The sequence below is a fragment of the Pseudopodoces humilis genome, chromosome 2 (genome assembly GCF_049639895.1).
Source record: "Pseudopodoces humilis isolate 2021_Gansu_Grassland_sample_001 chromosome 2, ASM4963989v1, whole genome shotgun sequence".
NCBI lineage: Eukaryota > Metazoa > Chordata > Aves > Passeriformes > Paridae > Pseudopodoces > Pseudopodoces humilis.
The window spans coordinates 102,829,870-102,854,352 of NC_142201.1; the positions used below are offsets into that span (position 1 = coordinate 102,829,870).

Sequence of the window (24,483 nt, forward strand, 5' to 3'; positions counted from 1 at the left end):
ACCACAGAGAGCTTGAAATTCCTTACAAATTGTTTCCTAATGGACCTAGTCCACAGGGTGAACTGTGTATCTGAAACTAGATGATGTGGCCAGGGTGTATGGGGAAGGGAGGAGTCAGAGGCACAAGGATGCAGGATGGTTTTGTTTGTAGAGTGTGGTCCCTCTGTAAAAGGTTATGCTCTAAATCTGCTTTCTCCAGACACATCAACTGATCTCAGAATCACAGGTTGGAAGGGACCTTGAAGATCATCCACTTCCACCCCTCTGCTCTGAGCAGGGACACCTTCCACTAGACCAGGTTGCTCCAAGCCCCATCCAACCCAGCCTTGAACGTTTTCAGGGATGAGGCTGCCACAGCTTCTCTGGGCAGCCTGTGCCTGGGCCTCACCACCCTCTCAAGGTAGAATTGCTTCCCTTTTTAACCCTGCCCTCTGACAGTGTGACGCCATCCCCCCTGGTCCAATTGCTTGTGTAATCCACCCGATGTGATGGATTTGAAATTGTTACGACTTCTGATCCTCAGCCCCTCAGACCAGCAGCCTCTGGAGAGGTGAGCTGGGCTGTCCCTAGCTCAGAGATGGCCGAGGTGCAGCCAGCTGAGCTGGACCTACAGGTACTGTTTGCCTGCAAAAAGATCAAGGTCATTCCAATGTTTAACTTACTGGCTCTCTCACCACTTCCTCTTTCATGGCTGCTGATACCTGCACAGGTTCCTCAGCATGGTTTTGAAGGGCTGGGTTGCTGAGAACTGAAATGAGTGTTTTCATCTAAGAAAAAGGAAGCCTTCATCCTCAGATTACTGCCTTTCCAAAGGTGTTTTCCAGAGAAGAACAACGTTTTCAGTCTCCATTGCGTGCTGGAGATTTCTGTGACCTGTCCTTTAGCTTTGTCATGTTTCCCAATTTCCACAGCCCTCTCTCTTCCAATTAGACAGCCCCAGTCCATCTGTTTAATTTAATTCCAGAGGCACTGCTTTAATGATTTCTGTCAGTTGCCATCACACTACTAAGATGAAATCCAGTGTGCTAGAAGGCAAGTTTGGGGTCCGTCTTTTCTTTTTACAGCAAAACAGTGATCATCTTCCTCTTGGAAATGTCTTGTATCAAAAAATGTGGGGAGGCATTAAGAATTTTCTGCAATATTCCCATGGATAGACTATCTTGGATAGTCTCCAAGAGGAGACTGGTGTCTGCCTGGGAGGGGAGATAGAGTTGTGAGGGGAGTCTCTAGTGGAGACAGACATTTAGGGTTCCTTTTTGAGATGACACAGAGTCAACATCCAAATTCTTTGGCTCCATGATGATACAGGTTGTCACTGGGTCGTGGGCTAAAGACACATCAGCTGTGACAATGTTTACAGCAGCAAAGGAAGGTTTTATGCTGTAATTCCCATTGCTGCAGGAATTACCATAGCATTGGCATATTTTTAGTATTTAAGCTTTAATCAAATGCATACTCAGAGCTTTGTGAGGTTTGTGCATTTGTTAAAATAAGCAATCAAGCTATCATAAATGAAACCCCAAAGCAGGTAGGACTTTAGCTGTATGTCTGTATTTTGTAGCATAGTGACTTTTGTTATATCCAGTTATCAGCTACTACGGCTTTTATCATTTCCACAGAAATAAAGTGACGGTGAAATATCAAGTCATCTTCTCCACCTCCTCTGAGGTAGAGAACTACTTGTGAGGTAGGGAAAACTAAGGCACAGAGCAGCATGGGAAGTCTGAGTCCCTGTGGGATAAGTTTGAGTAGTTCTGAAAATCACTGGAACCTGCTTCTGCTCCCATTCAACCACATTGGCACAACTCCTGAGCAGCAATTCTGAAGCTGGAGCATGAGCATGAATCTGATGAGGAGTGGCTGAGGAAGCTGGGGGCCTCAGCCTGGAGAAAAGGAGGCTCAGGGCAGCCTTCTCACTCTGTAAAACTCCCTGACAGGAGGGTGGAGCCAGATGTGGGTCAGTCTCTTCTTCCAGGTAACAAGGGACAGGGAAAAAAGGAAACAGCCTCAAATTGTGCCATGGGAGCTTGAGGTTGGCTATTAGGGAAAATTCCAAACCTGAAAATATTGTCAAGCCCTGGAAGAGACTGTCCAGGCCAGTGGTGGGGGTCACCATCCCTGGGGGGATTTAAAAGTCATATTGGATGTAGCACTCGTGGACAAAGTTTAGTGGTGACCTTGGTAGTACTGGGAGAATAGTTGGACTCAATGATCTCAGAGGGATTTTCCAACCTAAATGGTTCTGTGATTCTATGATATTAGGGCTTCCAAAGTTTTCTTCATGGCTCAGGTGGTGGGGAGGAGCACCTGGTTGCATTCATAGGGATTCCTTTCTCAGAATCCAGTTCAAGTGCAGTTCAAGCCTGTGCAAGTGTCCATAATGGCTTTCACAGTAGCAACAGCAGCAATACTCATGTTTTAATTGGGCAGAAGTGCTCCAGCCCTCGGAGCATCATTTTGTCCCCCTCTGGACTCACTCCAGTAGCTCCACATCGTTCTGATTTTGGGTGGCCCAGAGCTGGAGCCAGCACTGCAGGTGCAGAGGAGCAGAGAGTCAGAATTTCCCCTTCGCTGCTGCCCATGCTGTGGAATCAGCCCAGGGCTTGGGTTTGTGAAAGCGCACTGTCAGACCATGTTTAGCTTTGTCTTTCTGATTCACTGGGGACTTTAGCCTCCAAATTCGTCTTGACTCTTCCCCACATCATCTACTCATCTTCATTTTCTTTTTGCAGCTTTGGCTTCCTACACACCCTTTCTTCTTCTTCTACCTTCCTCTTCAGGTCTGCATCTCTTTGCGTTTCTTCACCTTTGCTTCTCAACACCTTTCCTCGTGAATGATCCATGTCAAGTGACTCTTCCCTGAGCCTCAGCTCTCCTTTTCCTTCTCTGCCTTTCTGTGTAGATCAAAGGATCTGCGGGTCAGAGGTTCTAGCATGGAACCAGAACTAGTAGGGCTTGGCCCAACATGGCTTCATCTCATCCCTCGCCCTTCTCTGGTGGAGTCAGAGGCATAGAGTATGTGCCCTTATCTTTGATACCTGCCTGTGACATCCAAGAAAGCACCGAATTTTATATAACACCATGAAAACAACTGTTAAATAGAAAAACTAAGAGTGTGTGTAAATTAGCGAGTTTTCTTAAGTCACTAGGTGAAAAAGTTGAAGTCTAAGGTTTAAGCTTAAAGCTTTAAGTGGCTTTCAGCCACTCCTTTTCTGGGTGTTTTTGATGAACAGTGACCCCTTGGCTGTTCCTGCAGCTGTTAACTCATGCCTCTGCCTTGGCAGTGCCCCCATCTCAGACCCCTGGGCACAAACACCCCTCTTTTCAGGGATGAACACCATCTGATGTCTTGCAACTCAGGCACAATGTGATACTGTCAATTTAGCAGGTTCCTGCACCTCTCCAAGCCACAGAAATGGCTTCTTTTCAGATTTTCTTACTGTTCCAGGCACAGAGCAGGGCTTCTAACACTCCTCAACTCCCTTATGTGCCTTCACCGTACCTCTGAAAGATGATTCACCCATGTCACACTCTTAAAGAAAACTGAACAATCCAACAATTACTACCCTTCAAGATTTATTTTTTTTCCATGTTTCAGATTCCATAATCCCTTTTTATCCCTTTTTGAGGAGTTGGTTATTTTCGTTTGGGTTAATAATAATACATCACTGTGTGAGGGATTGCTGCGGCTGCCTGGCTTTCTGTGCCATAGGTAGATGTAAACATGCTCCTGGGAAGGCACACATCCCTATTTAGCCTCATCTGAGCAACAGTTCCTGCCAGCCTTCCTGCTGTGCTGAGTTTTACACAATTAAGATATAACCACACAAGGATCTTTGTGTCCAGGCAGGACATGTGGCTCCTGCCAAAGCTCAGGGCAGCCGCGTATCAAAACCCGCCCAGACGTTTGCATTGTGCTGATAACACACGGTCATGGGGATCACCAGGCTTCTTGGTTCACCAACCCCAGCTGTCGACGCTTTGGTCCAGGCACAACGTCTCTCTTGATGCAGCCCCAGTCACCTCCCACCATCTCACCATTGATTTCCCCACCCCCTGTATCGTGTATATGTATTTATTTATTGAACAATATGTTAGTCCAGCCATTACAAGCAGAAAGCACTTTCCCCAATCGATTGAACTGCCCAGCCAACTCTAGTTCAGCATTGCCCTCTGAGTCATAACCAGGGTCAATTTAGATTTATATTTATGCTGATGAATAGGCTCTACCTCTAATCCAATCAAAACTTGATCAGCAAATTAAAACTCAGCTTGTTGAGGCTGTTGAGCACAGGTGAGTTATGGAGGGAAGCTGGAGCAGCCTAGCTGGACAGTGGCATTCCACTCCTGCTAGGATCTGGCGTGGGGTGTTGTTCTGCCCCAGTGCCTCACTGCAAGAGGAGGAACACAAAAAGTGTAGGTGCCAGAGAATCCCTCATTTGAAACTCACTCATGATGAGTTTGGGTTTGGAAGGGCCTTAAAGCTCATCTCTTTCCAGCCCACTTGCCATGGGCAGGGACACCTTCCACTAGACCTGGTTGCTCTAAGATCCATCCAACCAAGCCTCAAACACTTGCTGGGATGGGGCGGTCACAGCTTCTGTAGGCAACCTGTACCAGGGACTCACCGCTCTCACAGGGAAGAATTTCTTCCCGATATCCCATCTAACCCTGCCCTCTGTCACTTTGAAGTCATTCCCCTTTGTCCTGTCACTCCAGGGTCTTGTCCAAAGTCTCTCTCCAGCTCCCTTGGAGCCCCTTTAATCACCTGATTTTGCAAGTCACTTCCTTTTTTCCAGGAACATTCATATGCTTTGCATTACTGAGTACAGTTTCTTTACATTTTCATGGTGCTGTTACCTTTCCTACAGGGTAATTTGCTTAAATGCCCCATTACCTGCAAATTGGATAGGTACAATCAATAGTTGTGACTCCAGGAGTCTGGCTGATGGACAAGTGCCTGGAGGGGTCAGCACATCCCAAAAGCAGGAGATGAGATTGAAAGATGGAAGGCTGGATGTGTGATGTGTTGTTATTAGACTAGTGACAGGATTTTGGCACAGCAGATTTTGCCAGGAAATGATGATATCAGTGTTTATTATTAAACTTGAGCCTCTAGGCCATCGTAAGAGCTATGGAAATGTTTCTTACCATAGGGAATATGGTGCAGAGAGAGTAGAGCAGTTCTGCTGCTACCACCTGCTGGATCACTCTCAGACCACCGTGCATCTAGCAGTTATGATCCTCTGCTCAACTTCTCACAGAAGGTCACTTCCCAGAGAAGAGTGCTAAACCTGTAGGCAGTGGATGAAAAGGACAGAGCTTCCTGAGTATCTGAGAGCACATAGAGGTAGCATCTGATGGAGTGTCTGGGAAGAACATTCATTTCAATGTAGTCACTGAGGGCAGGAAAGGCAGATGGATAGAGTTATCAAGAAAATGATAAGTCATCCTGTTTTGCCATATGACTCACTCAGTACCTGTAGCTCAATCATGGGCCACAATGTTTTGGATTGAAGTCCTTCACTGGGAATTAGGATCATTTCCCTTAAAATGAGACAGATTCAGGGACTGGAAGGTATATCATAGCCTGTAAGCTAGAATTGAAGTAGAGGGATCTCTTTGGTGGTGATAGCCATGAGAGTGGTGTCCCAGAAGGGTGGTTTGACCATATCAGAAGCTGTACTTCCAAGGACTTGAGTGATCTGTGAGGCTCAGCTGCCTGGTGGGGATGCTGGAAAAGCCCTGATTGCAAGGATCACAGTAAGTCAGCTGCTAGGACAAGATCATCAAAGGCTTAATTGCAGCACATAATTTCTTGCCTGAAGGAGTTGTCCAGCCCTGTCACAGGCTGCCCAGGGCAGTGGTGAAGGCCCCTTCCCTGGAGGGATTTGAAAGCCGTGATTCAATGATTCTATGATGGTTTCTGTTCAGTAGGTAGATGTCCATTTCTAGCAATATGGAGATTGTCAATACAGATCCCATAAAACAACAAGACACAACCTGCCCTACCATTTTCCATCCTGCACCTCCTGATTTCATGGGAGACCTCCTCTTCAAGGTCTTTGATGAAGTTACCTTGATGACTGGGTTGACCACAGTAGCACCAAGTACTGGAGATGCAGGATGTTTCCAGAGGAGTCCAGCACTGGATCTTCCAGAAGAACTTTACACAGATCAGTGACCTGTGCTAGAGCTTTCCCAACTAGAAAGACTGAATGTGGTGCATCTCCCTCTGTTCCACAGCCTTTGACAGATGGCACAGTGCCAGACAGATGCCAAGGGTAGGTCTGACCTACTTAATGACCAGAGGTGGGAGAGCCTGGGCTGGTGGCCTGTGACTACCATTTTGGATGTCCAAGGCCACACACTTGGCCTCACAGGGCTTTTCTTGCAGACAGATGGCTTCCTTGCTTTGAATTTTGCTGCCACCATAGAGGGCAGTGGTAAAGGTCTGAGTTCTGCAGCAGGGGTGAGAGTAGAGCTAGGCATGCTGAGCAGCCCTTCCTAGAGGTGCTGAAGGAGTTCCAGGATACATTTTGTGCCCTGTGCCTTATCAGCGCTCCTAAGGAAGTCCAGAAGGATCTATAGGCTTATTGTGGCACTCCTAAATGGGATGTCCTCACCGACATGGCCTTAAGGAGTAGTGTAGCAAGACAATGTAGACATGTCTCTTCTCCACATGGAGCAGGTATTTGGATCAGTGTCTTTTCCCTGGCATCACATTGTCCATTCTCAGATCATAGTATGGCCTGGGAGTAGGGCAGGGGCTGCACCACCATAGAGGCCTGAGGATGAGACAGAGAGGTTATGTCTCACTGGAACTGTACTGAAGATCATGGGTTATCTCACGCACTGACCCTTCAAACAAGATCAAAGCTACTTAGTGAACTGAGGGAAAACTCAGGCTCATTGAAGAGATTTGTGTGGCAGGGATTGAGCACTCCTGGGATGAGAGGCTGCTCTGGGCTTTATGGTTTCCAGTGCTGACGTCTGAAAGTAGATGAGGTGATCTACCATTAAGAAAGATGTCAGCTTGTTTGAGCAAATACACAGGAGGCCATGGAGATGCTCCAGGGGCTGGAGAGAGGTTGAGAGAGGTGGGGCTGTTCAGCCTGAGGAAGAGGAGGCTCCAGGGAGACCTTACAGCCCCTGCCAGTGTCTAAATTGACTCCAAGAGACCTTGAGAGGGACTTCGGACAAGGGCCTGGAGGGATAGGACAAGGGGGAGTGGCTTCCCACTGGCAGAGTACAGAGTTATATGGAATATTGGGAAGAAATTCATCCTTGTGAGTATGGTAAGGCCCTGACATGGGTTGCTCAGAGAAGCTGTAACTGCTCCATTCCTGGAAGTGTTCCAGGCTTGATGGGATGGAGCTTGGAGCAACCAGGTCTAGTGGAAGGTGTCCTTGCCCATAGCAGGGGATCAAAATGAGATGAGCTTTAAGGTTCCTATCTAACCCAAAGCATTCCAGGTTTTTGTGATGCCCATCCTTAGTGCCTGTTCTAAGTCATAAGGTATCTTAATATGATCATGGCTGTGCAACTCAATCCACTCAAGAACCTGTGCATTGTACTATGCTTCTGATGACTGAAAAGGGGAAGGGTCATAATTGGAAATTGGTGTTTGCAGAATAAGAGCCAGAAACTGTTAACCTAAATCTTATAGAACAAATGACATTGTTGAAATGTGGATGTAAATGAAATATGGATATAAATGGAATACAGATGTAAATGAGCTCTGTATGCTCACAGGGATTGCCTGAAAGGAGAGTGGAGCCAGGTGGGGGTCAGTCTCTTCTCCCAGGTAACAAGTGACAGGACAAGAGGAAACAGCCTCAGGTTGCACCAAGGGAAGTTTAGGTTGGGTATTGGGAAAAATTCTTCCCCAAAAGGGTTGTCCAGCTCTGGTACAGCCTGCCCAGGGGAGTGGTGGAGTTCCCATTCCTGGAGGGTATAAAAATATTTGGATGTTTGACATGGGGATGTAGTTTAGGGGGAAATGATACCTAAGATGTTTAGCTTTTTTATATTTTTCATATATTTATAGCTTTGTAGATTACTAAAGCATAGATGTAGCTTCTAGTACTTCTCTTATCTTTCCTTCCTACATTTAGGAAAAATAAGCTAATGTTATAAACACATTCCTAAGTATTGTTTAGTCTTATTCCAAGAAGAGAACCAGCTACCAGGACATTCTCTTTTCCAGCCATAATCTGAGCCAGATGTAACAAAAGTGGGGCAAAAGAAACCTCTGGACTGCTTCCAGTGGAGCAAGACCCCAGGAAATATTACCTAAACAACTGACCTTTTAATTGGGCAATATATGATAAGTGTACTAATCAACTAACCTTAAAAAATTGTAGAATTATTATATCACATGCAATTTTTTGCCACACTGTGTACCTGAAAGTTTTCAAGTAAAGATTTGCTTTTGTATTCACTCTAACATTGTTGGGAAAATCTATTCTGTTTTCTGGGTGTCAGTGAGCTTAACAGTGCTGGGGGAACAGTTGGACTCGCTGGTCTTACAGGGTTTTTCCAACCTAAACAATTCCACGATTCTATCTCCTGTCCCCAGTCCTGGTGCTGTGCTCACTAGAGGTGACTGCCTATGGTGAGGAGTGCACCAGTGCTGGTAAGAAGCTGGCCTCTCTTATACCATGCTCAAATGATAAAATAACCACCTTTGATTCTGCTAATGCATTTATAGGGTAAATGGAAGAGGAGCTTAAGTTAAATTCCAGATGTGACTTGACAAGCCACAGCCTGCAGGTACATGTCAGGCTGTGGTGCACATTGCTGTCAGCCTGTCAGCCATGTCACTGGTGATGAATGCTAACAAATGAGTTACTGTCTAGTTGTCATGGGAAGCCTACACGCTGGAAAAAAAATTAAGAATTAACTGGCTTCAAGTTGCTTTCAGAAGGAGTGAGAAATCTAATTCTGGCCTGATGATTGTTTGGATTCAGAAGCAGAGAATGAGGAGTTCCATACCAAAACTGCCTGGGTAGTGCATCCAGTGTGTTCTGTCCTGCTGCAGCATGTTATTAATGTGCAACATTTGCTGGCAGCCCAAAATCCAGCATGTCCTGGACTGATTCGTAGCTCCATGGGCAGCAGGGCAAGGGAGGAGCTTCTGACCCTCTGCTCCACTCAGATGAGACCCCACCTGCAGAGCTGCATCTGGCTCTGGGGTCCAATGTCAGAAGTATGGGAAGCTGCTGGAGTCAGCCCAGCATACACCAAGGAGATGCTCCAAGGTCTGTTGCACCTCTGCTCTGGAGACAGGCTGGGAGAGCTGGGGTTGCTCAGCCTGGCAAAGGGAAGGTTTCAGGGACACCTTAGGGCCCCTTACAGTGTCTAAAAGAACTGTAAAGTTCTAGTCATAGAGTCACAGAATCACAGGATTGTTTGGCCTTAAAGCCCATGTCATTCCACCCCCTGCTGTGGGCAGGGACACCTAGATCAATTTGTATAAGCCTCAGTCTGGCCTGGAACACTCCCAGGGATGGGACAGCCACAGCTTCTCTGGCAGCCTGTGCCAGAGCATCACCACCCTCACAGACAAGATTTTCTTCCCAATATCCAACCTAACCTTGCCCTCTGTCAGTGGGAAGCCACTCCTGTTGTCTTGTCACTTCAGGCCCTTGCCCAAAGCCTCTCCCCAGGACTTTTGGAGCCCCTTTAGGCCCTAAGGGGCTCTAAGGTTTCCCAGGAGCCTTCTCTTCTCCAAGCTGAACACCCCCAACTCTCCCAGCCTGTCTTCCAGAGCAGAGGTGCTACAGACCTTGGAGCATCTTCAGTGCCTCCTCTGAACTGCTTGCTGTGGAAGTTGTTTGCACTTCTTGTGGTAGGATAGCACCTTTAGTGCTGTCAGAGCTGCAGGTGCTGTACAGTTGCCTCCCAAAAGCAATGTTGTTTTGCTTCCCTTAATCTTCAGAGTGTTAAAATAATCTTCCTTTTTGCAGGGACAGAGGTGACCTTGGAGGCCAGGTCTGTGTCTAGGAGTATGCCTTGTGCTAGGAGCATGTTCTGGGCATGTCTCCTCAGAAGGATTGCATATCTGTACAGTGTCACCCCTTCCTCCAGTGCCTCCCTCATCTCATTCATTTTAGCATATGCTAGTGGAGCTCTGTTTGTTGAAATGTTCAGTTATGGTTGTGGGTTAACTTCTCTGGAATGTTAACATTCTCGGGAATATTTGAAGAGGGCTTTCTGAGAACTTCTTGGTCTCTGAGGGGCTTCAGTTCCTCATCTATTACTTCTGCCTTACTTTCCTTCTGTTTTGTGACAGTGTGGTAAAGGCTCTGCTCACAGCTAATGCAGATCCAAACCTTGGGGATGATTTCAGCAGTGTGTATGAGATTGCCAAAGAAAAAGGCCTCCATTCCTTGGAAGGTAAGATGGTTTGTGTGTAGCTTCCGACATTTGTTTTTCAGGTCCCAGAATTTTGTTTCCTGATCTGACCTCATGGGGTTTTTTTAGAGCTTGTTTCATCTTCTTCCATTTAAATGGAAAGTAGTTGATGCTACTTGGGTGAATGTGTGACTGAAGAGGAAAGAAACCTTGCATAGATATTATATAGAAGTAATCCTTCAATTTACCAGAGATGAACTGGTTTAATATAACCAGAGCATAATACAAAGTCATAGATAGGAATATCATTCCATTGACTCACATGCAGACACATCTTGGGGAAGGGGAAGGGTTCAGGGCAGTGTATTCCACCAGCAGCCTTAATCTAGATCTTACCAGGATCTGTGAAATGCAGACAGACTTGGCCAATTGAAATAAAGCTGAATGATGTAAGTGGTTGCAGTGACTACTGTTGGGTTTGGACAGGCATCAGTACCAGCTCTCAACCCTAGATGTCTTTCCATGAAAACAAGATCATTTTCTGCAGAGTCACCTCATCTCATTATGGACATTCTTGGCAGATCTCAGTTTCCACTCTCACCCCTTCATTATCCTCATCACTGGGATGTTGATGCAGACTCAGAATCATAGAATCATGCAATGGTTTGGGTAGAAAGGGACCTTTAAAGCCCAGCCAGTCTAATCACCTGCCATAGCATGGATACCTTCCACTATGCCAGGTTTCTCAGACACCTGCTTTCTTTATTCAGACCTATTTAAATTTCCCAGATTGTTTACACTTTTTATGACAATAAATGGTGGTAAAATTTTCTTTGGTTTGTGATTATCAGGATATGTCTGGATTCCTGGTGCCTAGCTGTGCTTTGGAGCAGCCAGCTGCATGTTCAGAGATTCTTCTGTTCCCCATGCTGGCAGGAATGATAGTAGGAATCAACCCCCCTGAAATGTCCCTGTCTTTCCTTCCCCATTCCAGCCAAGCACTGTGCTGGCCTGCCAACCTCACCTCTGAGCTGGCAGACCATGGGATGTCTCCCATACATCCCCCTTGCCCTGCCAGAGCCCAGCCAGCCACTGGGACTTGGATTCCCAGTTATGGCTGAATCCATAGTGGCTGCTTTTGTGTCCTCTGACTTGTTTGGAGGTTAAACTTTGTCCCAGCTGCTCTAAGTGGAAAATGGGAGGAAGCCACACCGTTTGTCCAGAGCTTCAGTCAGCATAGCATAGTTTGCAGAGCCTGAGTCATAGAGTCAGAGAATAGAATCATGGAATCGTATCGGTTGGAAAAAGCCCTTCCAGACCATAGAGTCCAACCATTCTCCCAGCACTGCTGAGGCCACCACTGAACCGTGTCTCCAAGTGACACATCCACATGACTTTTAAAGCCCTCCAGGGATGGGCAGACAGGTTAGTCAGGGCTAAATAACCCTTTCCATGAAAATATTTTTCCCAGTATTCATCCTGAACCTCCCCTGGCACAGCTTGAGGACATTTCCTCTTGTCCTGTCCCTTATTCCTTAGGAGAAGAGCCTGACCCCCACCTAGCTCGACTCTCCTGTCAGGGAGTTGAGGAGAGTGAGAAAGTCCCCCCTTGAGCTTCCTTTTCTCCAGGCTGAGCCCCCTCAGCTCCCTCAGCCAGAGAGGGCTCAGCCTGGAGTCAGCCTGAGTCCTCACCAGACTTATGCTCCACACCATTCCACAGCTCTACTGCCCATCTCTGGACATGCTCCAGTGCCTCAATGTCTTTCTTGGAGTGAGGGGCCCAGAACTGAGCCCACGTGTGGCCTCAGCAGAGCCCAGCAGAGTCACTTCCCTCATCCTGCAGCCACACCATGGATGCTGTTTAGGCACAGTGACTTATCCACGGGCCTGTCTGTGCTTTTGACTCAGTGCTAAGAGGCAAAAGCTCTATGAAAGCCTAATGAAGGTGTAATATTTGAACCTTTCATAAAGCACAGGTTGAGTTAAGAAGATGGAACAGTGAGGCGACAGCTTTGACAGGGCGTTATTGTGTATTTTTAAAAGCTCCCTGCTCTCATCCCTCACTGTGACCCACCCGTGCAGCAGACCTACTTCTTCATGGGAGAGAGAGCATACATAGATCACATCCCTATAGCAGGGAATGTAAAATGTATGAAACTACATTAAAAAATGAGCAATAGATTGCCAATACATAATGCATGTACATAGACTTTATTTAAGATAAAGTATATCAACCAAGAAAGTTAATTGTTTTTGTCTGCATTCATCCCTCTCTAATGTTATATATTTTGGGGTGAAGAAAAGATAAGGCCACTCCATGAGAAGTTGCATTAATTCTTCAGTTGACATGTTTTATTAAAAAGAATAAATTCAGTTGCGTTTTTAAAAAGAGAGAGAGAGAAACTGCCTTTGTTTTTTCCTTTTTTTTTAGACATTTACATATTTCGTGTATAAATTTTTTTTCATAAAAACATCCAAATCAAGAGGGTGTGCTCCACAACCACTGCACAAAATATATTACAGACATTTATATGGATGGCAGGAAGGGAGACAGAGGGCTGAAAATTTCCAGGCACCCAGTGATGGATGGTGGACGAGGCTTCCCCTGACGCTTTATTGAGTTTCCGATGATTATCTCTCTCAGAGACATTTTTTACAGATGACGGCCAAGCTGTCACAATGGACCATGGGGGAAAAAAACCAACAATAATAACACTTTAATCTCTTTACTGTGCTGCTCCCTAGTATCTCAGATTTATCTTCCCTGACGCACGCAGTTCATTATCCTGCTCCTCCCTGGGTAGGAAATGACGACAAATAAATAAATATACATACTCACCCTGTGTGCTTGGAGAAAGGACCCAGGGAAGGAAAGGAGCCAGGGCATTAATTGTTCTTCCTGGAGGGACTGTGGTTCATTAGTGGAGATGCTGGGCTCAGACAGCATCAGGTATTCATCACAGAGTTTCTCTCTCCTGAACTTTTCAAATCTCCTGGAAATCTTTTGATGGCTCTTAGGAAGGACTGTGAAGAAGTCCCTGTGGCCCACCCTCTTTCCAGCTCTGATTGCTTTGCCATAGCAGAGTATAAGGTGCTCAGAGCACGTGGAAGCTCTCCCTGTCCCTGAATCTGTGTCTGCTGCGTTTTGGGTACAGACCCTTTCACCAGGGAGGTGGACTCACCTCCAGGAGCAGAATTTGGCCCATCAGATGGGTGGTGCTCACTTGAGTGGAGACAGCACATGCCAGTCCCACCATCGCTCATGCTCTATAGTGGGGCAGGGTATTTATGAGGCTTCCTTTGGGCAAGATGTGCCATTGCCTCACCATCCTCACACGGAGGAATTTCTTCCCAATATTCAATCTTACCCTTCTCACTGTCAGTTTGAAGACATTCTTACTGTTCCTGTCACTATCTGCCCCTGTAAAAAGTCACTCTCTTATTTTTTTTGCTGGAGCAAAGAGTTTAAAATCCAGGTTTTCTAAAGCCTGATCCTTAGACCAGCTACAGGAGAGCAGGGGTGCTTCAGACCCTTCCTGCAGAGCCACGCTCTGCTGAGGCACGTGGGCTTACGTGCTGGAAACTCCCAAAATCAAATTTGCTTGAAGGTCAAGCCGTAGTGAGGCAGCATTCTTTTCTGTCCTGTTTGCTAAAATCATTATTTGGATTAGATATTGGGAAGAAATTCTGCCCTGTGAGGGTGTCAAGGCCCTGGCCCAGGTTGCCCAGAGAAGCTCTGGCTGCCCCATCCATGGAAGTTTTCAAGGCCAGGCTGTACAGAGCTTGGAGCAATCTGATCTTGTGGAAGGTGTTCCTGTGCATGGTAGGGGGTTAGAGCCAGATGGGATTTAAGGTCCCTTCCAAGTCAAGCCTTCCTGTTACCCTACAATAAATGGCTGGAAGAAGGCTGAGGTCTTCGGTCAGGTGTTCTCCACCCGCCTCCTCCCCTTCCTGGGTGCTGTGTAGGCAGTCACTGGGATACATGGAAACCATGTTGTCCTTATCTTTACTGCTGCTCAGTGGAGTGGGGATAGTGGCCACCAGAAATCCCCACTGGGGTCCTGTTGGTCTCAGAAAAGATCACAAAGACCTTAAGTTTTTTGCCTGGTGAGGGGTGTTGAGTCCATGCTGCTGCTGCACATCCAGGTGAGTAGTTCTGTAATTATCTCAGTGAGCTGAGCTTTCACTCTTTGTCCCCTGCAGTCCTTGTCACCCGGGAAGATGAGTTCAACAACCGTCTTAACATCCGAGCCAACTTCAAGGGCTGCACAGCTCTACACTACGCAGTTCTGGCTGATGACTACCTGACAGTCAAACTGCTACTGGATGCAGGTGAGTTTTGTAGTTCTCCCCAGCTCATGGGCCAGGAGCACTTCTGAGTCAGCCCATCCCACAGAGCTATCAAGTTCAGACACAGGCCACACTCTGTCACAAGTTGGTGTGATTTGCTGTTTGCTTTCATTTCTTTACTTTTTAGTTTCTGTGTTCCCATTCATTTCCAGTGTTTTTTTCCCATGTGCTTTCAGTGTCTCTTCTCACCTTAGTCATTGAGTTTTCCCTTTCCTCCTACAGTTCAGCAGCCAGACAATCATAGAATCCTAGAATGGTTTGGGTTGGAACAAACCTCTGAGATCATCCAGTTCTACCCCTCTGCTTTTCACTAGACAAGGTTGCTCCAAGCTGCATCCAACCTGGCCTTGAACACTTCCAGGGATGGGGCAGTCACAGCTGCTCTGGGCAACCTGTGCCAGGGCCTTGGCACCTCACAGGGAAGAATTTCTTCCCAATATCCAGTCCAACCCTGCCCTCTGTCAATGCGAAGACACTCCTCCTTGTACTGTCACTCCAGACCCTCATCCAAAGTCCCTCTCCAGGTCTCTTGGAGCCTCTTTAGACACTTGCAGGTGCTCTAAGGTCTCCCTGGAGCCTTCTCCAGGCTGAACACCCCCCACTGCCTCAGCCTGTCTCCAGACCAGAGGAACTTCAGCCCTTGGAGAGCTTCTGTGACCTTCTCTGTCCTCACTCCAGCAGCTCCACACCCTTCTAATGTTGGGAGCCCCATATCTGAACTTGGTGCCCCACATGCCCCCACTGGTCCCTGCTCAGCATTTTTTTCATTCCCCTCTTGCAGTATTTACTCAGGACATCTGTCATATGCCTCATGCCCCTTTGTGGAATGGTGGAAGCGTCCCTGCTATACCAGGAATGGATCTGCTCTGTAGACGAGGCACAGGATAAGTGCTGGTACCCAGATGAAATGGTGGACACTGGGACAGTGCAGCTCTGGTGAGAATTGCTAGGAATTAGTATATGCAGTTACTAGTCCTCCTGGTTAAATCACAGGGCCGTTCTCCTCATGGAGCCTGCCTCATTGTCATCTCTTGTATACTCACCTGGGCAACCTGTTCAGTGCTCAGCTGTCTTCATGGGGAAAAAGCTTATTAGCACTGGTGGAGTAGAATGAGAAGATGCATTTAGCCAACAGAATAGGAATGTGCTGCCATGATAACGATTTTTATATGTATCCTCCTGCTGTGCTTCTGGGATGATATTTGTGACTCTTGTGCTGTTCTCCAGAGCTGACATCTGGTGAGTGTATACCTGCACAAGCACAGTGCTTTTACCTTGTTCCTCAGACCACCAAGCTGGTCCATAGTTCTGCTTTCCTCCAGATGTGATGTCCTTTGTCCCCAGCATTGCTTCTTCTCCAGTAATTTCTACTGCTCTCCTCCTGTGATGTCTCCAAGGTCACCTGGAGATGAGCCAGCCACAGCAGTGCTGTGCCTGCCTCAGGTGTATGCTGCCAGCAGCCTCTGCCAGGTGGAACATAAAGCCACCTTTATGTGGCCAGACTGGGCCACCTGTCCCAGTCTGGCCCTACCAGAGATGGACTCTCTAGGGTCTGCCTGGCCAGATGCTGATTTTTACAAGGATTTGAGGAATGTTGTAGTCTTCAACATTTCAGTGTCATGGTGTGGGCATCTCAGAAGTTAATTCTAGGGGAGCGGACAAGTATGTAATGGTATGCTGTGGTCTCATAAGACTCATTCCTTAAGAAAGCAGCTAAAAAGATAATAGAAAGTAGCATCTGTGATGGCTAAACATCCCCAGATGGGATGAGGAAAATTAAATGTGGTAACATTAAACCTTGATACTCATCTGTACTATGTGCTTATTATCTTTCACAAATAGAAATATAAGAGTGAAACTCCATGCCAGTGTTTCTCTGGGAGCTTTACACATACCAGAACTTCAGCTCTTGTCCATAAATTAACCCAAAAACAAAGGAACCAATGAAAGAAATTCTATTGCAAAGGCAGGGTTCCTTGCAGGGAAGAGAGCTGAAAAAGCAGGCAGCTGCTCAGGAAGCTATGGGACTGTGTGGACATGGTGGCTGGGAGGTCTTCAGACAAAACTACTGGCCCAAATGGGGTCCATCACATTTTTCTGACATATAAATCCCCCCTCTGTGTTCACAGCACATGTGGGCATTGTTTGAACACAGAGCCTGACATGGTCCCAGATTATATGACTTAACAGACTTGTATGTCTGTTGCATGGGCCAAGAGCACGTGCTCAGTGGTCACTTGGCCGTGGGCACTGTCAGTCAGAAGGAGCTGCTCCAACAAGACCTCTGGGATCCCACAGTTCTGGGCAGGGATGCCCACAGGAGGAGCAGAGTGGAGCAACAGGTTGTGAATGCACAGACCTGGAAGAGCTTTGTGGGAGAGTGCAGGGGGTTCTGGGGTGTTACAGTGGGCAGTGGGGTTGAAGTGCTGGAAAAGTTATTATCACAGTGGTATTGGGAAGAGATCTGTGCAGAGAGAGTCTTTACTTGAGTCTGGAGAGTGTTCCACATTTGTCATGGTGTGAATCACAGAATGGTTTGGACTGACCACTCCCAGCTCTCCCAGCCTGTCTCCGGAGCAGAGGGGCTTCAGCCCACAAAGCACCTCTGTGGCCTCCTCTGGACTCACTCCAGCAGTTCTAGGTCCTTCTGTTGTTGGACCCCAGAGCTGGAGGCAGCTCTGCAGGTGGGGTCTCACCTGAGTGGGGCAGAGGGGCAGAATCACCTGGAATAGCATTTTCTACAAAGATGCCTGCTTCTCCTTTCTGCCTTGGAAAGCCTCCTTGCATGATACATATTATCAGTTGATTGAAAGTACCAAGGCAGCTCCTTGCTTTACCCTAAGTACAGGTAAAAGATGGGTGCAAATAAGTGAAGTTAGCACTAAAAAATTTTTCCATCCTGAATAAATCATTGTAAGGAGTAAGTTCACCTTATTTCTCCAGTTGTGCCCTGCTTAGTTCTCTGAGTACTGTGCCAATCCAGGCCTCACTTCACAGAGGCAACTGTTCTTTTTGTTCCAGAGATGTTTCTGTGTCTGTCCTGGAGCCACTGCCATTCCTGTGAATGGCTCTTTCTCTGCCTGGTGCCCACAGAGAGTTCTTTGTTTGTAGTAAAGTGTCTCAGCTTGAAAGAACTTACTTGGATCCCAGAAAAAAAAAAAAGCATTTAACAATCTGTGGGACTGTGTTTGTTTGGATACAAATGGAAGGATTGTGTGAAATTGAAGTGAAAATTCAGAACTTAGCCAGAAAATGTGGTGGTCACTCATCACTGTTCTGTTCTTAGTCCAGCCCCACAGAAATCCTTCTGGATCCTGATCAAGAGCCTACACTAGGAGTTCATTTCCAAGCGGAAATCCTTGTCTTGTAGAGCGTGTCCCAGTGCGCAGATCCTGGAGACAGCAACCCACCGGTGGCAGTCTCCATTTGGTGATGGTATAAAAGATCCCATTGGAGCCCTGGTAGAATCCCAGGGCTGACTTCACAGTATTCCTCAGATTAATCCCTGTTCACCATCCGCAATGCCCACTTACCCTTTGCAGTCATGGTTAGGATGAAGAGTTACGAGAATTTTTTGCTAAATGTAATAAGCTTCATCTTTCTGTCAGGTGGACTCTGAGCTGCTGGGGTGACAGCAGACCCTTTCAGCAAGTTTGGGTGCTGGAGTTGGATTTCCTGATTGCCACATGATAGGAGGATTTCAGGGCATTCACTGGGGGCGTTTCCCTCCTCCCGGTTCCGTAGGATAACAAAGCAGGGGATCCCTGCTTATCAGTGTAATCTGGGATGAATACATGGCCAAGGGTCTTGGTGTGGAGATCGAACACCGTTCAGCCCTTTGTGAGGGTAATGCCCCTGTGCTGCCATTGACATCGCACACAGGGTGGCTCCTGGTTGCTGACATGGAACAGGCTCCCCTTGATCTCTCCCTACACCTGCCTTTTACTAACTCTCCATTTACTCTCCCTCTTAACTTTAGTCGCTGGTGCCCTGCCCTCAGGCCAAAGCCATTAACCGCCCAGCCCCTCTCTGCTCCAACCACTTCCCAACCCCCCTGTTGTTTTCTAAGGGAAGCCCCCTGCACTTTCCCCTCACCCCACATCCCTAGCCTTTTGTGGCCCATTCAGTGACTCGCTTGACCCCTCCAGGACCTTATAGCCCTGTGGTCAGCATGTGTGTGCCCAGCAGACCGCGAGACGAAGTGGCGGCTCTGTTGTCCTTTCGGACGGTTGTTGGTGACATTTCACAGTTGCCTGACCTGAGGCGACACCATAAATATTGGTGTTTGGGGAAGGGGTGGGTGAGCACTCACATCCACAGAGTTCACCAGTTGCTACTGCAGGCACAATTGATTCCAGGGACTTTGTGTTTGGCTCGGAGGAAGGCAGGCAAGGTCACCAGCTCGCTGGTGTCAGAAGTCTCCTTGTTTTAGAGGGAGATTTTATTATACCAGTATTTAGGTGAAATAGCCAGTATTAAAAGGTGCAGCTTTCTGGCAATGGTGTCACCTTGCCATAGAGCATAGAGCATCAACCACCCTTCTACAAATTGTTCTGCTCCAGAAGCTGTCGCTGAAATGCAGGGAGCCAGAAGCAGGCACTGATTTATGTGTCCAGAGCAAGTCATGGAGATTGTTTGAGGGCTGGAGCCCCTCTGCTCTGAAGACAGGCTGGGAGAGCTGGCGTTGTTCACCTGGGAGAAAGGAAGGCTCCAGGGAGACCTTAGAGCACCTGCCAGTGCCTGAAGGAGCTCCAAGAGAGCTGGAGAGGGTCTGTGGATAAGTGCATGGAGTGACAGGACAAGTTAGGGCTCCCCACTGACTGAGGGCAGGGTTAGATAGAATATTGGGAAGAAATTCTTTCCTGTGAGGGTGCCAAGGCCCTGGTACAGGTTGCCCAGAGCAGCTGTGGCTGCTCCATCACTGGAAGTGTTCCAGGGTAGGTTGGCTAGGTCTTGGAGCAACCAAGAGTTGTTGAAGGTGTCCCTGCCCATGGCAGGAGAGTGGAGTGAGGTGGGCTTTAAGGTCTGTTCAGCCCAAACAATCTTGTGATTCTGTGATTCAGAGCTAGGGATAGTACTTGTGCTGCTCAGGGATTTGCCCTGCAGGTAAATGACCCTTCTCCCAGCATGAGAAACTGTTCCCCTCTCACAGCCTTGTGTTGGGAAGAGTTGTCATAACTGTGATAACCTTCCTGTAAATTAAAGTTACACTAGACAGAGCACAGAAGATGCTTCAGGAACTGTCTTAGGTTGGAGCTTACAAAATGCAAAATCAGAATATTTTGAGCTCTTGCTTATGTATACACCTGAGAAACTAGGCACAGGAAGAAGTGTAGAAGCAAGGTTTTCCTGGTGTGTAGCAGCTCAGCTGCCATTTTTCTAGGATCTCAAAATCCATTTCCAAGGTGTGTTTGGTGTGTATGTGTGTCCATATAGCAAGGGGTTGTCTGAACTGTCATCTACTGATGTGGGGAAGTGTTGTTTTCAGATGGTTGTGTGGCAGTACACTATTCTGCTGCTGCACATAGGTCGACAGGAGCTTGTATTTCCTATCCTTGCCTAAAAGTAGAGCAGTTCCTTCCTTCACAGGCTGACTTGTGCCAGTTCATGGGACCTCCGCTCTCTCCATCCCCACTGCAGAAACAGACACCTGCCCTCCTGCCAAACTTGAGCAGGCTCCATATGTGTTCCACTCTCCTCAATGCTCTCCTCATCCCTGACTGCCCTGCTTTGTAATTCCCATCTTCAGAAATCATCCCCTCTGCTCCCAGCTCCTCCTAGAGCCAGCACACAGGCTGACCAGGCTGTTACTGCATTGGAAATGCCTCCTGCAGTACACCCTTAGCAGAATCACAGCATCACAAAATGGTTTGGGTTGTAAAGGACCTTAAAGCTCTTCTCATTCCACCCCACTGCAATGGGGTGCAATCCAGTAATTCAGATTTCTCCAATTGCATCCAAACTGGCCTTGGACACTTCCAGGAATGGAACAGCCACAGCTTCTCTGGGCAACCTGTGCCAGGGCCTCACCAACCTCACAGGGAAGAATTTCTTCCCAATATCCCATCTAATCCTGCCCTCTTGTAGTGTGAAGCCATTCCTCCTTGTCTTGTCACTCCTTGCCCTTGTCCAAAGGTCCTCTACAGCAATCTTGGAGTCTCTCATCTCTAATTAGATGTGAGAGAGAGGAAGAAACAAACATACATTTGTGAAAACATTTTAGCTGAAGCTGCAATAACCTGGTCTGCTGAACTCGATTTGCTGGTAAATTTAGCTCAGTGCATTTGTTTATAATGTTGTGCACTCCTCTCCTCAGTTCAGTGTAATTGCAGATCTTGTGAGTAGGGTGAGTGATGGGTAAACAGATTATGGAGCCAGCATTGCAAGTGATGGGTTTTGGACATCAGAAGGCAAAAGTGCTTATGGTATTCTCTGGAAAAATCAGGTTCTAATTAATTGGGTTTTTCTAACCCAATTAATTTCTTATTAACCACTGCATAATATGTCTTGAGTGTTTTCTGCTGCATCCCAGATTAAAAGGGTCTATTCTTCCAGAGGGAGAGTAAAGGATATCCCTAGAGAGTAGGCTCTCAGGTCCCCAGCAGCCAGTTCAAGAGAGGAGATACCTTTGGTTTTAACACATCCTGAGAAAATAACATTATTTTGCTGCAGTCAGCAGCAAAAAGACAAGACGAGCTCAGGGCAGAACTCCTCCCTCTCTACGACTCCCTGAAAGGAGGGTGGAGCCAGGTGCGGGTTGGGCTCTTCTCCCAGGTGATAAGCAACAGGACGAGAAGAAACTGCCTCAAGTTTTGCCAGGGGAGGTTTAGGTTGGATACGGGGAAAAATTCTTTCCCAAAAGGGTTGTTCAGCCTTGGCACAGGCTGCCCAGGGCAGTGTTGGAGTCCCCATCCATGGAGGGATTTAAAAGCCTTGTGGGTGTGGCTTTTGGGGACGCGGGTTAGTGCTGGGGGAGTGGTTGGACTTGATGGTCTGGCAGGGCTTTTCCAACCCAGAAAATCCTATGAAACTATTCTATTACTCTATGACAGGCTCTGTAAACCATGCTGTGCAGAGTAAGGCTCTGCACAACCTTTGTGGTCTCCTTCTGTTTTTCCTTAAGAGTAGATGGGACAAGGTTTAGCTTGCAAGCAGGTCAGAGCATACAAATGCAGCCACTGTGGATGCAGCTGTCCCTGGGAATGCAAGTCCCAGTGGCTGGCTGAGCCCTTTTTGGTGAGTCATAAGGCATGGTAGCTGTCCTGGGTGGTCTGTTTTGGAGGTTTGCTGCCCAGGCCAGCTGTCATGCAGAGTGCCTGACATCCTCTCTCCCTCTCCATGCTCATATTTAGAAGGGAATGTGATAAATTCCGTATTGATTCCTGCTGTTGCACTGTAAATTTTGCAAAAGATGATTAAATAGTGCAATAGCATCTGTGAGTGCTGAGGCTCAATATGTTCTGGGCCGGCATATCGATCCTTCGTCTGACCGCAGCCAGTTCCACTCCCCACCATGCCAGACCAGTAATTAAAATCCTATGAAACTGGGATTTAGAAACCAATCATATCCGAGCATCGAGGCATCCAGCATCCCACTGTGGTGGAAGCAATAAGAGTCCGAAGTGCCAGCACATTTCTGTCTGTGTTGGAGCACTTAGGAATAGTTTTCCCTTAGGGCAGGGGAGTAAATAGATACCTCTTGAAGTGTTTTCTGGGGACAGACTTGACAGTGACAACATGTTTGGCATGATCTGAAGAGCTCTGCACACATGGGTATATGGAGAAAGGGTGATGGATATATGGGAAGAATATGATTGTGTAGTTTCCTCTCTCTTACCTTACAAAACAAGAGTCAGGAGTCAGGTGGAATGTTTTCACACACAGTTGTCAAGTAGGCATAGACAAACTTACACTCAGGTTCCAATAGAGAGTGAAAGGTGCACCCATTTAAGGCGTTCATTCATTCTTTCCCTCTTTCTTCTATTGCAACTTTCCCATTTTCTCTAGAATCAGAGAACGTTTTTGGATTGGAAGTGACCTTCAGGCTCTTGTTACAAACCCTCACCATGGACAGGAGCACCTCTCAATAGATCAGGTTGTTCCAAGTCCTGTCCACCCTGGCCTTGACATTTATCACTTATGGAAACTCACCCTCTCAGGCTGACTTCTGATAAGGCTCAGAGGTACTAGCTTTCATTCCTAAAGAAGGGGCTTCTTTTAAATCCTTTTTTACGTGTGGGTTTTTTACATTTAATTTGCCAGAGCAAACACTTCATTTTGTTTTCTTCATCTCCCCTGGGTTTAGAAGGATGACAGTGTGGTTTATTCCTAAGATCCTAACTCTTCTTATGATAAGGACTTTAATAAATATCATGGGTTTCTTCAGTCTTTACATCCATGTTTCTGACACCTGTTTAGCTGCTGGTGGGCTGCTGCTTTGTTTCTAGCAAGATCCCTGTTTTCCTCTTGTGGTACAAAGCTCCTTGGCCATGGATTCCTTGCTGGATTTTCTGGTGAGGAAGTTTGGCATGAACACGCGTCCCATTGCAGTGTTGTGCTTAGGAGCTGAGGTTTGGAGAAAGCCTTTTGCTTTGTCCAAGGCTGAATTAAGGCTTGCACCTTGTCTTGGGAGCTTTCTGACTGCCAGAGCTCTTGGTCTCTGATTTTCACCAGTTCAACAATTTATTGGTGTTGTGCTCTTTACCCTTACAGTCCCTGGGCTAGTTTTCCCAGTGTGTTGCAGTGCCCTTCAGTCTCTTAGAGGGGTGACCCTCATGCTGTATTTTCCCTGTTCAGTCAGGGCATTTCATTTTGTACAAATCCAGTGTCACTGGCTCATATAATTGCCTTTCTTACCTTCTTTTTTTTCCCAGTCTTTAATATTACACCTCACCTCTCCACCGGTGGGACTCAGTCCTTATCTGCAGTCCAGTTTACATGCTGCTCCAACCAGTCTCCTCCTTTGCCTCTGTTCCAGCTTGCACATCTGGTCCTGAACATGACACATGACTCTTCTGTCTGTCCAAGTGCATAAAGATTTGTGTTCAATCTGGTTCACAAGGTTTGGGAACACTGGTTAAGCTGCATCTCCAAGAGGACCTCCCTTGCTGGTTGTTGCCGGCCCTTGTCAGCATCTGACCTTCATCACAGAGCTCTGGGTGTCTGCTTTTCCATGTAAACTCTACTCCAGAAACATCACATTCTGAATTAAGTCTAAATCCTTCCTTCACAGAATCACATAATGATTTGGATTGGAAGGGACCTTAAGCTCATCCGGTTCCAACCCTTTGCCATGGGCAGGAACACCTTCCGCTATAACAGGTTGCTCTAAGCCCCATCCAACCTGGCTGGACAAATTTAGGTTGGAAAGGCTTCTTGTGCTTTGAGAGTGAGGCCACTGGACCAAGGGAGCGCAGATCCTGTTCCCTAGAGCTCTGTGAGGGCTGCTACAGCCCAGGGCTGTGTGTTAGGCAGCACTTGATGTGGTGGAACTGGAAATGGTGCAGGTGCAATGTGTGTGCCCATGTGGACAATAAGACAAAGGGGATTTTGGCTTGTGTCACCAATAGTGTGGCCAGCAGGACCGGGACAGTGACTGATCCCTGTACTGGGCACTGTTGAGGTCGCACCTCAAATCTTGGGGTCGGTTTTGTGCCCCTCATGGGAGAAAAGGAGGTTCAGGGGGGACCTTCTCACTCCATAGTACTACTCAAAAGGAGGTTGTATCCAGGTTCTCCCAGAAAACAAGTGACAGGACAAGAAGAAATGGCCTCG

General features: G+C 47.2%; 1 protein-coding gene across 2 annotated transcripts in view; it reads left to right on the plus strand.

Moving 5' to 3' along the window:
* The window catches only part of CLPB (ClpB family mitochondrial disaggregase), a 73,962-nt gene that overhangs the window by 17,073 nt on the left and 32,406 nt on the right, over positions 1-24,483 (plus strand). For both annotated transcript variants that reach the window (XM_005524138.3, XM_014253517.2), the window contains exons 4-5: positions 10,298-10,401; positions 14,563-14,691. In XM_005524138.3, the coding sequence (XP_005524195.3) occupies positions 10,298-10,401; positions 14,563-14,691 (233 nt within the window). The remainder of the gene's footprint in view (positions 1-10,297; positions 10,402-14,562; positions 14,692-24,483) is intronic.